The sequence below is a fragment of the Marmota flaviventris genome, chromosome 9 (assembly GCF_047511675.1).
Source record: "Marmota flaviventris isolate mMarFla1 chromosome 9, mMarFla1.hap1, whole genome shotgun sequence".
Taxonomy (NCBI): Eukaryota; Metazoa; Chordata; class Mammalia; order Rodentia; family Sciuridae; genus Marmota; species Marmota flaviventris.
This window is the reverse complement of record NC_092506.1, coordinates 16,753,498-16,766,889: the sequence shown is the minus strand read 5'-3', so window position 1 is coordinate 16,766,889 and position 13,392 is coordinate 16,753,498. Positions and strand designations below refer to the sequence as shown.

The following is a 13,392-nucleotide window of genomic DNA, read 5'->3' as shown; positions in this document are numbered from 1 at the left end:
TGCACAAAACAAACAAACAGAAAGACAACTTATTTTAGAGTGTAACAGTGAATGGGTGGGCATTTCTGGTTGTCTAGATTAATGCTCCTTTCTTCAGTGTCAGCTCAAAGATTTAATGATTTTAATGAGTTTAGAGTGAATTCAAAGCATTAAAGCAAAGGTGAGGAATTGCAGTGCAGCTATGAGGACTTTACATGTTACTGAAAATAGCTTCCAAAACTTCCTTGCACATCTGCACTTATAGAGACAGCATAAAATAGGAAAAGTTTTAGGCCTGACTGATGGAGTATAGTACAGAAACAGATAAGGGCTGAGAATGTGGCTCAGGATAGAGGACAGTCCTGGTATGCATAAGATCCTGAGTTCAATCCCCAGCACCACAAATAAATAAATAAAGGTTGGGGGATGAAAAAATAATTATGAAAGGTATTGTGGGGCCATGACATCAAAGCAGGAAAATATATGGAGCAAAAGAAAATCAGTTTTGAGAGATAGTGGTGTTGTATTGTTTCTTGTGCTCTCATGGCAAGTTGTTTGGAGGAGAAGGTAAGACCTGCATGCATGTAAGACTCTTTTTTCTATATTTTCCTTATAATTTTTTGTATCAGTGATTGAACACAGGGATGTTTTACAACTTTGCTAAGATCCCCAACAATCGTTTCTATTTATTTATTTTTATTCTGTGTCAAGGTCTTGCTAACTTGCTGAGGATCTTGCCAAATACACAGGCAGGTTCTAGCTTGAGATTTCCTTGATTCAGCCACCTGATTTTCTGGGATTACAGCTATGCACCACTCTACCTGGCCCATGCATCTTTTATTTTGGTATTATTCAGGAAGTATTCCACTTTCGTGCATAGTTATCTTAATTCCTATTGATAACAAAAAAAGTATAGATTTTGCTAGAACACTGTGGTAGGCCAAAGTAACATTCACTTATCCACTTAATCAGTTTAGTATTTCCTGAATAAACATCCATTATACAAATACCTTTGCTAACTGTGTCCTACCTGCAATATAATAAAGAAGAATTTCAGTCTATACAGGTATAGACATTTAGGTAAATTTCATTAAATTTAGTAAATTTCCATTAAATTCAATGCATAAGATCTTAAATTTTAAATTCTGCTAATATATTTTTAGGGCAAATGTGATACACATTAACATTTTATTCATGAGAAATTATTTTCTTTAGGTGTGATCACAATGACAGATAAAGTTCCCTACATAAATAAGGTGAACAAAATAGATTCCAGGATAAAATTTAAATATAACAAATTACATCATAAGCTTGAAAAACATTACCCTCCAAAAGGAGAATGCAGAGAGTCGAAATATTTCTCTGATAACTGTGATATATGGTAAAACAACCTCTAGTAAACTCTGAACACTATGTTTTAAGCAAGAGTCTTTTGAATGCAGCAATCACGTCCTGGTTCCTGAGGGTGTATATCACAGGATTGAATGTGGGAGTCACTATAGTATAGAAAAGAGAGAGCAGTTTGTCAGTTCCTGCAGAATGATTGGATTTGGGCCTGAAGTAGGTAATCGAAGCTGTTCCAAAAAATAAAACTACAAACAGCAGGTGGGAGGAGCAAGTGGAGAATGCCTTAGTGCGTCCTTGGGCTGTTGGCAACCTCAGAATGGTGGAAATGATCTTGCTATAAGAGGCTAGTATCAACAGAAAAGGGACCGCAGCAACCAACATCACTACTACATAGATAGATATCTCCTGTATAGAGGTGTCCCCACAGGCTAGCTTGAGAATTGGGGGTATGTCACAGAAGAAGTGGTTGATTTGGTTAGTATGACAGAAATGCAGAGAGAATATTCGGCATGTTTGCCCTATCTGGACTGGCATTCCCCCGAGCCAGGAGCCAATGGCCAGTTGATGGCACTTCTTTGGGGTCATGACTACAGGATAGTGCAGAGGGTTGCAGATGGCCACGTAGCGGTCATAGGCCATCACAGCCAGGAGGAAACATTCTGCAGTTCCCACTGCAAGGAAGAGGCACATTTGGGTGGCACAGCTCAGTAGGGAGATGCTACTATCCCAAGTCCAAAGACTGACCAGATACCTCGGGAGAGTGACTGAAACATAACAGATTTCCAGTATAGAAAAATGTGCCAGGAAAAAATACATGGGTTTGTGCAGCGCAGGGTCCAGCCTGGTTATTATGACTATGAGACTGTTCCCAATGAGGATAACCATGTAAATGATGGAGAACACTCCAGATAGAAAGCCTTGGAGGTTTGGAAGTTCAGAAAATCCCAGCAGAACAAACTGAGCCACTGTGGAGACATTTTCTTCAGCTTGTATCTCTTCATACTTCATCTGTGGGAAAGAGTGAACCAGAAGTACAAATCATTTTGCTTCTTGGGCTTTTGTGTTCTCATGTATAATGCAGTGATGGCAAACCTACTGATTTCTGTGTTTACTTTTGAACAAAAACTTTTAGGGGTTCTAAGATTATAGCTTAACATATTGTTTTTAATTTTACATAAATGCACTCCTGGTAAAAATTGTATTAAATACAGCCATGATTTCATTGTTCAGTTGCCTTGTCTTTCTGAGGAGAAAAGGTCTCAGATCTATTTTCCTTTATTAGCAATTCAAAGTTTATTTAATTTTTAATAAATATTTTGTGTAACCTTTGGCATTGTTCTGATAAATGAAAAAATTCAATTTTTATATATATTTTTTTCTGTCACATTTCCTTCATCCAGTTCATCTTTGACTTTCTGATTCTTGGTGATTTTATTATGAAGAAATAATAATAAACTGCGCATTATAAATTTTTGAAAATTATTTCTTACTGGATCATGTGTTTGTATTTCAATTTAAAGTATATACAAGGGTAATTATACACTTTATTCAGATTTTGTAGTTTTGAAAAAAAAAGAAATCTATATGTCTTTATTGTCTGGAAAGCTCAACAGGGAGAAGTATACACACGTACACCCATGTCCAGAAAGTAATTCTGACTAAAATGTGCACACTTACTTTACTTATTTATTGTGTAAAAAAAAGCAGTAATATCAACTCATCTCTGAAGTCATCTTAAATCACTCAGTGCTCTCTGTGCTGTATGTTGTTGACCTTGTTTGTTTCATTAAGTCAATTCCCTTGTGTGTGGGAGTGCATTGATGTGTAAAATTATATTGGAATGTGATTATTTGCATTTCCTATGTTCTGACTTTATCTCTGGTCCTAGATTATAAATTTCTTAAGATTGTCTACAGATTTTATGTGCATTGGATTGCATAATTGCTTCAGAAAATTTTATTTGCTTACCTTCTGAACAAATTGCATGTATGTCACACTGACTGCTTCATTGGACCAATCCCAAAGGTGTAAGACTGGTTCCCAGACAAAATGCAGACCTTCAGCTATGGATTGAGCATGTCTTACATGTATGTCATGGTTCATTTGTTCTGTGTGATAAAGTTGGGAGCGAGGGTGAGTAGGCATTTTTGTAGTTTCATTTACTTTTGCAAAAGTAGCATTTTTTTTCCCCATCTACCTCCTGGGTTAAGTCATTCAAATGCTAAAAGAGACTAATTCACTGCAAAGGGGAGACACAACTCTAATCATATGCAGAGACCCATTAAGTGTGGACAGTTACCATATTTCAACTTCAAAGATGTTTAGAGGGAAGTGTGAAAGTAGCAATGCAGTGAGAAAACTTGAGTATCCAAAGGATTTTCTGTGAATTCAAGAAGGAAAGTTAAATATACATTAACTTTACCATCTTTTATATGAAAGTAATTATTTAAAGCCTATACTATATATATATATATATATGTATGAATGCATATATATGTATGAATGTATATGTATATGTGTATAAATATAAAAAAAATACTATCTTCCACAATTGCATAAGTCTATTATTTATTTACTTTGTTTATTTATTTTGCATTGCTATCAAATAAAGCTGAGGTTTTATATCTGATATGCAAGCACTCTACCACTGAGCCACATCCTCAGCAAGCCTCTTGTATTTTTATTTTGATCACTGCAAAGATGCTCTAAGTTGATCTCATCAAACAAAGACTAGAATGATGGAAGTTAATGAACTGGGGGGACTGGACACTGGAGGGATCAGTGAGTTGCTTAATGTGTATGAATCCTAGTTATTTGCACTGGGAGGTTTGGTATGCCATTGAAAGGAGTGAGACTATAGATAACAAAATTGTATTGCTAATTCAAGTGAAATAAAATAATTTGGAGGTTTTCACCATAAAGAACTGATAGATATTTGAGGAGACACATTTGCTCTGATTTGAGCATGACATAGGTGTATATGAATGAAAAAATCTGAATGTTCAATTACATGCATTACTTACAACCAAATTGAAGGAAACAAAAAGAAATAGGTGCACTCCCATATAGAAAACAACTGTAATTGAGTTTTTAAAATAATCTGTAGTCTGTCTTTAATAATATTTCAAAGATGATTCAGTTTGAGACTATTCAGGAAATGTTTTACTATACTGTCCTGCATATTAATGATATTTCATTCACTTATTCATTTAAAATTCAGCCTAGAGAGTGATATAGGAACAATGATAAAAATAGCAATCAAATAATAATAATGATAATGATATCATCATTTGATAATTCCAGGATAAAATGCAAAGCCATTTCAATAATACTTTTTACCTACTTGTTGGTTAATAGTATAAAATTCTGTTTTATAACATAATATCCCTAGATTCATTGCATACAAAATACATTCTTAACACATAGTAACATCTTAAATGTTTGCATATAAAATGATGATGATACAGAAAATGATGATAGTCATTAAGATATGGGCTCATCAGTTTAAGAATCACATTACATTTTTATATCCTTTGATGTTACAACTAAGTACAACATCCATGTGAATCAGTGTTTTCAAATAAAGAACACATTTTCAAAACTTTCTACATTTAAAAGATAAATATACGGAAATGTATACAATAAATTTGTGTTAGACATCAGTATTGATTTTTACCTATTTGGATTATGGTCAAATATAATGCTTACCTTTATTAACTGATTAAGAAGTAAGAGCAAAATGAAAGAGAAGTTGCTTTCTTATGTCAGTAATTTATTTTATTTGAAAAATAGGCCCACTGCTTTCTCAAATGTAGTCCATTGGCAGAACTAATAATGTTCTTTATGTAGTAAATATTTTCTGCTCTAGGGATCAACTTCTTTCCCAAGGAGACCTCTAATTGAATTAGACCATTCTGTTGCCAATCAAGGATTCTGGTACAACCAAAATTCTACATGGCCATATATTTTTTCATAAAGTCTCCCCTCCCTGCCCCCACTCTTGTTTTTTAAATTAAGAAAGCTGAGCTTAAAAACATAAAAAAAAACACTAGAGGGCTATAAACACTTTGCTTAACATATAAATTTAAATATCTTTAAAAAGATACAACCTACGTAATGTGTTGAGCTGGAAAATTTTTCTGTCATTGAAAATTATAATGACAGAGTTATGAACCTAGCCAAACCCCTATGTTATCTTGAACATGGGTCTTCTTCATCATATCTACCTTGGTCAGGTAAGCAACATCATGCCCTAATTTAGAGATGGGGAGACATGGGGTAAAGTTTTCAAGAAAATGTCTTCTCTGTTCCTTTCAGGTGTATAAGCTGGAAAAAGGCATGCAGAATTTTCTTACAAAACTCCTATGTAACATTTCATCATAGATACCTGGAAGAGAAGCTACAAAATCTAATTTCAAAATGAACTCCCAAGTGACCAGTAAGACACTCTATGATCAGAACCTGACCTCTATCATCAAAAATAAAATTCCAAGCAGTGAGTACATGAAGTTCACAGTAAAGGACCAGCTCAGGTTAATGTCGGCTTCTCTAATGTAATGAGTGTAATAAGATGGATCAGGAATCTGTAATACCCAGAGAAACAAACCTATTTAGATGCATAATCACAAAACACAACAGAGAGTAACATTTGATATAGCTATGGCAAACAGTAATAGATTTATACACATTTAAAGACTGATAGAGGGATACACTTGGTTTAAAAAGATCATTCTTATGCACTGAATTACCTCTAGTCATAGGTAGTAGTCACAAATTTTGAATTTTGTTACCTTAAAATTTATTTTATATTAAATTTAGCTATTAGAACACATTTATAACAATATTTATTAAGGGTCTTAATTTTAATTTTAATTATGGTTAATGATAGTGGACATCATTTATGTGAATATTATCTTCTGTATATCACAAGTATGTTAAATATTTAACACTTTTATGCATTTGTTTATTCCTTTTCAAGCTGTTATTTTTTTGGCCATTCTTTGCATATTTTCCAATGTTTCCTTTGTAAGGTAAGTGATTTGAAAATGTTTTCCCAGTATTCATTTTTATGATCTTAACAATGGTGATACAAGAGAAAACTATTTCAATTTTAAAACAGTCTATTTTTTAAATGTTGTTTTTATGGATTATGCTTTTGCTAATGTACTTTAGAATTCTTGCCTATTCCAAGTCTTAACGACCTACTTCTGTGTTTAGTTCTAGTAGTTCTACACTGTTTAGATTTTACATTTAAATCTATTGTTTGTTTTTATTCTTTTTTTTCCATAAAGCTAAATTTTTAGATTGATTTTTTTGTTTATATTTCTGTGTGTGAAAACTTAATTCTTTCAAATGAAGTTTTACAAAAATAGCCTTTGTTCAATTAAAACCACTCATACTATTGTCAAAATTCAGTTATCCACATTTCCTCAATGGATTAGTGAAAAACCAGAATATGATAAAGATGGGCAAAATTGTCAACTGCACTCATGTTTTCGAAATCTTGCAAATTATCTATGGTCCATTGCAAATTGTGAAGTGTTTCAGAAAATTAAACTGACATCCATAAGAGCATTCAAAATCAGTAAATTTTAGAATGTGACTAAACCTATTATCTATTCTCAGCTACATTGATCAGGACATTTACCAAGCTGTGTATGCCAACAATATTGGCTCTCTGTTGTCACTATTGGGAGAGGTTTGTGTTACTTAGAACTGAGTATAAAATGTTTTCAAAGATAACTGTTAAAAGGTATAACAACTTTGATGGCAAATTATACTAGAAAAACAATGTTTAAGATATACCAAACTTTCTTTATAGAAAGGAACATATGACAAAGAAATCCAACAAAGATAACTGAGGAATGAGAAACATAAAGTGTGTATTGAAAAAAAACATCCCAATTCCTACTGATCTATAGACTGGTTGCAAGAATACAGTTCCATACACACTCAGAATAGTCCAGAAAGCCAACACACAAGCCATTTTTTTCCTGGTTCAATATAAACTCGTAAGTAGAGGGAATAAAAATTGAAATCCAATGCAATATTTTTTAATTTTGTAAACTATGTCTCTTAATCACAGACACATGTATCAGCAAAGAGTAAATTTTCTTACTCAAGATGAGTAAGCACAACATATTCTCTGACCTCTACATTACTTTGAGCCATGAGTAATACAGAGGAACTCAGAATGTCAATTATCACGAATACAAGTAACAATAAATTTTGGCGAACACATAGAGAAAAACGTTCACTCATATATTGTTGGTGGGACGGCAAATTGGTGCAACCACTATGAAAATCAGTATGGAAATTCTTCAGGAAACTAGGAATTGAACCAACATTTGACCCAGTTATCGCACTTCTCAATAGGACTTAAAATCTCCATATCACAGTGACCTAAACACATCAATATTTATAGCAGCTGAATTTACAATAGCTAAGCAATGGAACACAACTAGGTGCCATTCAGCAGATGAATGGATAAGGAAAATGAGATACACACACATATATCACATATATATCAACATATATACACACACAGGCACACACACATGGAATATTACTCATAAAGAAGAATGATATTATGGCATCTGTAGGTAAATGGATGGAAATGGAGACTATCATGCTAAGTGAAATAATACAGTCCCTCAGACCAAAGCTGAATCTTCTATATGTTATGTGGATGCTAACACACAATAAGGAGGGGGTCTATAGAATTTAATAGAATTAGACAAAGGGATGAAGGGAAGAGAGAGGGAACGAGAATAGGAAAGATAGGAGAATGAATCAGACATAAATTTCCTGTGTTCATTTGTGAATGCATGACCAATTTAACTCCACATCTTGTATAACCATTGTATACTCCATGTATGTATAATATGACAAAATACACTTTATTTAGTTCCACTAAAACAATGAGATTTAAGTGTGAGTTTTCATTTATGCAGCTCCAATATTTTTATAAGCTTCCTTATTTTCACAGCATAAGACTATTTATTGATGTTTCCACTAGGTGTATGAACTTACAGAGAGCTTCAATTTCTCTTTACTTGTGCATAGTGATGGGGATTCACCTCAGGCAAAAAAAAAGAAAATGTTGGAAGACAAAAAGAATAATTATGCAAGATATCTTGGGACCATGACATCAAAGGAGGAAAATATATGCACAAAAGAAAGTCAGTTTTTAAAGACAGTAGTGTTGTGTTACATCATGTGCTATCATGGCAAGTTATTAGGATGAGAATGAGACCTGCATGCATGTAAGCTTTTTTCTTTTCCATATAATAAAGGGTATTGGTGATTTTACACAGTGATCCTTTACAACTAAGATCTCAATTTGTCCTTATGCATGCTAGACAAATTGGCCCACACTGTGAAACAAACTCAGATCAGAGAGTTATATATAAAAAGCTATATTACATAAAATAAACAAATTCATCATATGGAAATGGGTGAGTCCTTCTGATCAATAAACAAGACAGTAAAAATAAACACATTCATTCATTGGGGATGACAATCAAGGACTTTAAAATAACTAAAATAGTATTTTAAGAAAATGATATGAAATAGATAAATAATGATAAGAAGATTTAATTGTGGAATTTAAGTGAAGGAATTTACCAAGGAATTGGAATACATGCAAAATAATGAAATGTAATTGTGAATCGAAGTATCCAGCATGAGCAAATCATGTAAAGGTCTTATCAACACACTGATTGTCAGAACGCAAGAATCATGTCATTTATATACATATATAAATACACTAAATTTCGGTATTCATGTGTATTAATAATTGCTTGCATTTTTATAAGACATTGTCTATGTTATTATAAATCTAGTAAATCCTAACTTTTGCATGGTGTGTTGGTTAATTTGAGAATAAGAAGAACAAATGATTTTATTCTGATATTAATACAAAGACCTCAGAACCTAAAGAACAGATATGGAAGTTCTGTTGAAAGTTTAGCAGACTTGAGACCCCTGAGAAGCTTGTGTCTCAGTTCCAACCTAAACACTAAAGAAAAGCTGATGCTCTAGTTTGAAAACAATCAGGCTGACAGAGTCCTCTCTTTCTCAGTGGGGCTCTATAAGATGACTGGATAAGATCTCCCACCTTAAGAGTCTTTTTTTTGTGTGTGTGTATGTGTGTGTGTGTCTCATATTGAACTTGGAGGCATTTGACCACTATGCCACATCCCCAGTCTTATTTTGTATTGCACTAAGAGACAAAGTCCCACTGAGCTGCTTAGCACCTCCCCATTGCTAAGGCAGCATTGAACTCGTGATTCTCCTGTTTCAGCCTCTGGAGCAATGGGGATTACAGGCATGTCCCACTGCGTCCCGCCAGGAGATGTGTTCTTTGAACACATCCCATCTTTCCTTCTCTTTCTTTTTTAAGAGCTCTTGTGATTAGATTTGCCAAACCTGAATAATGTCTCTTTCTCAGGATGTAAAACCTTAATCACCTGTGCAAGGTCCCTTTGCCTTGTGATGCAATATATGCAGATGTTCCAGGGATTAGAATGTGGACATCTCTAGAGGCCCTTGTCCTATCTACCATATTATCTCAGTGAATAGGAGGACTAATTATTACATTCTTTATTTGAATGGTTCCACAACTTACATAAATTAATCACTGATAGGCCACATGATATTAAATCCCAAGGTATTATTTTTAAGTTATTTAAGATGCAAACTCTGTGTTCAAGTTGATTGATGTTTTTTACAGTTTATTGACAATCAACTTTAAATATTATCTTACCAAGAGAATAGTCAATATTTTAAAAACAAAACTAATTGCATTACTGAGGCTAATTTCAACTTGTAAACAAATATCCTTTCTTGTTCAGGTAACTAGTATTGTGGAATATCCATTTCTTCAAAAATAACATCAAACTGTTATCTCAATGATTTTAAATATAAAATACATAGCTAATGATTCCTCTAATAATTGTATCTGGATACAGCCAACATTTCAATGTTTCTTAAGTGAATAGTTAATACCTTCTAATAATCCTGTATGTTAACAAGAAAAAGCATAGTATCTGTATTTAACTAATTCCAATTGTTATAAAATATAGTTAGATTACATTTAACTACTCAACACTTTGCTGAGAATGTGAAGCATAAATCTCAGTTATATGGACTTCTGGGAAAGCTTGGTGCCAGTTTCATTTTGTGATTCCTGCTTTACCAAAATTCAGAAAATAAACAACTACCACAAGCATCTCATCTATAAACTTCACCTTTATCACCACAGTCATATCAGAATGGTTTCCCTTATGAACTTTATGCAAAATTCCAAATTCAATATAAAGCATAAAATGGTAAGAGATACATGCATATATATTTTCAAGAATAACATACACCAATGTGGAGGATGCTTATAGGTTGATAAAGTAGAAATGTTGTATTTCCAGGACAGGAGCTAACATGTTCATGCATTCTGTGCTCTATCACAGCCAAAGCTACAGGATGGAATGATGTTCAGATGTGCAAACAAACAGAAAGACAACTTATTTGAGATTTTGGTAGTGGATGGGTGGACTTTTCTTGTTCTGTTGATTAATGCTCCTTTCCTCAATGTCAGCTCAGAGATTTCATAATTCTAAAACTTTAGATTGCTTTAAAAGCAGATGTGAGGTTATGCAGTTCAGCGGTGTGGACTTTACATATTCCTGAAAGTAGTTTCCAAGACATCCTTGACCATTTGTACTCATAGATATTTCATAAAATAGAAATAGATTTAAGAGTGGCTGTTGAAGTGAAGTAAAGAAAGAGATGAGGACTGGTGATGTGGCTCAGAGTAGGGGACAATCCTAGGATGCATAAAAACCTGGATTCAATTATCAGTATCACGAAAAAAAGCAGGAAGACAAAAAATAGTTATGCAAGATATCTTGGGACCATGACATCAAAGGAGGAAAATATATGCACAAAAGAAAGTCAGTTTTTAAAGACAGTAGTGTTGTGTTGCATCATGTGCTATCATGGCAAGTTATTAGGATGAGAATGAGACCTGCATTCATGTAAGCCTTATTTTTTCTTTTCCATATAATTTTTGGTATTGGTGATTTTACACAGTGATCCTTTACAACTGAGTTGAGACCTCAGTTGTTTTTTTTTCAATTTTTAATTTTGAGACAAGATTTTGCTAAGCCACAGATGCAGGCTCAAGCTTGAGATTATCTTGCCTCAGCCACCTGATTTTCTGTGATTACAGGTATGCACCAGTGCACCTGGCCCATGTAACTTTACTTTTGGCACTACTCAGGAAGTCTTCCACTTTGGTGCATAAGTATCCCAATTCTTACTGATGCAAAAAAAGTATATATATATATATATATATATATATATATATATATATATATATATATATATGTGTGTGTGTGTGTGTGTGTGTGTGTATGTATTTTTGTCAGCACTCTGTGGTAGGGCAAAGTGACATTCACGTATACATTCATTCATTGTATTATTTCCTGAACAAGATTCATAGTACAACTACCCTTAGTAACTATGTCTTACCTACAGTATAATAAAAGAAGAATGTCAGCCTATACAGGTAGAGATTAGATAAATTTCAATTTTTCTTTAAATTTAATATATAAGATCTAACATTTTGAATTCTGCTCATATGTTTATAGGTCCAATGTTATCACTTTAAAATTTTATGCATGAGAATTAATTTCTTTATGTGGGATCACAAAGATAGATAAATTTCCCTATACATATGTGAACAAAGTAAATCCCAGGCTAACATTTAAATGACAAAAATACAGCATAAGCTTGAAGGTATTATCCTCTCAAAAGTAGAATGCAGAGAGCTGGGATGTTTCTCTGATAAATGTGACAAAATAGTGAAACAACCTCTAGTAAACTCAGACCACTATGTTTTAAGAAATAATCTTTTGAGTGCAGCAATCACATCCTGATTCCTGAGGGTGTATATCACAGGATTGAACATGGGTGTCACTATGGTGTAGAAAAGAGAGATTAGTTTGTCAGTTCCTGCAGAATGGCTGGATTTGGGCCTGAAGTAGGTAATGGAAGCTGATCCAAAAAATAAAACCACAACCAGCAGGTGGGAGGAGCAAGTGGAGAATGCCTTAGTGCGACCTTGGGCTGTTGGCAACCTCAGAATGGTGGCAATGATCTTACTATAAGAGACAAGTATCAAAACACAAGGTACTGCCCCAACCAATATCACTACTACATAAACAGACACTTCATGCACTGAGGTGTCCCCACAGGCTAGCTTGAAAATGGGGGGTATGTCACAGAAGAAGTGGTTGATTTGGTTGGAATGACAGAAATGCAGAGAAAATATCTGCCATGTTTGCCCTATCTCTACTGGCATTCCCCCAAGCCAGGAGCCAATGGCCAGTTGATGGCACTTCTTTGGGTTCATGACTACAGGATAGTGCAGAGGGTTGCAGATGGCCACATAGCGGTCATAGGACATCACAGCCAGGAGGAAACTTTCTGTGGTGCCCAGTATAAGGAAGAAGCACAATTGGGTGGCACAGCTCAGTAGGGAGATGCTCTTATCCTGAGTCGAAAGGCTGACGAGATACCTTGGGAGTGTGACTGAAACATAACAGATTTCCAGTATAGAAAAATGTCCCAAGAAAAAATACATGGGTTTGTGCAGCGCAGGGTCCAGCCTGGTTATTATGACTATGAGACTGTTTCCAATGAGGATAACCATGTAAATGATTGAGAACACTCCAGATAGAAAGCCTTGGAGGTTTGGAAGTTCAGAAAATCCCAGCAGGACAAAATGTACCACTGTGGAGACATTGTATTCTGTTTCTCTCTCTTCATGCTTCATCTGTTGCAAAGATTTAACCAGAAGTAGAAATCATTTCACTCTCTGGGGCTCTTGTTTTCCCATGTATAATCTAATGATGATGAGCATTCAGATTTTCCTGTTCCCTCAGGGAACAAAAGTATCACTTCCAGGAATCTAATATTAGAGTTAAGTTTATCATTATTAATACATGTGTCTATATGAACGATTTTCATCTTTTTTTCTCCCTGAAGACAGTAGATTTCTTTTTT

General features: G+C 34.2%; 2 protein-coding genes across 2 annotated transcripts; both read right to left on the bottom strand.

The window, feature by feature from the left end:
• Nucleotides 1-1,389: 1,389 nt before the first annotated feature.
• Nucleotides 1,390-2,352, bottom strand: LOC114084537 (olfactory receptor 10AG1-like). The gene has a single exon (XM_027925604.2). The coding sequence runs from the start codon at nt 2,332-2,334 to the stop codon at nt 1,390-1,392; it is 945 nt and encodes a 314-aa protein (XP_027781405.2). The 5' UTR covers nt 2,335-2,352.
• A 9,865-nt stretch (nt 2,353-12,217) lies between these two features.
• Nucleotides 12,218-13,162, bottom strand: LOC139707082 (olfactory receptor 10AG1-like). The gene has a single exon (XM_071617072.1). It carries the CDS (start codon nt 13,160-13,162, stop codon nt 12,218-12,220), a length of 945 nt encoding a protein of 314 aa, XP_071473173.1.
• Between the last annotated feature and the right edge of the window lie 230 nt (nt 13,163-13,392).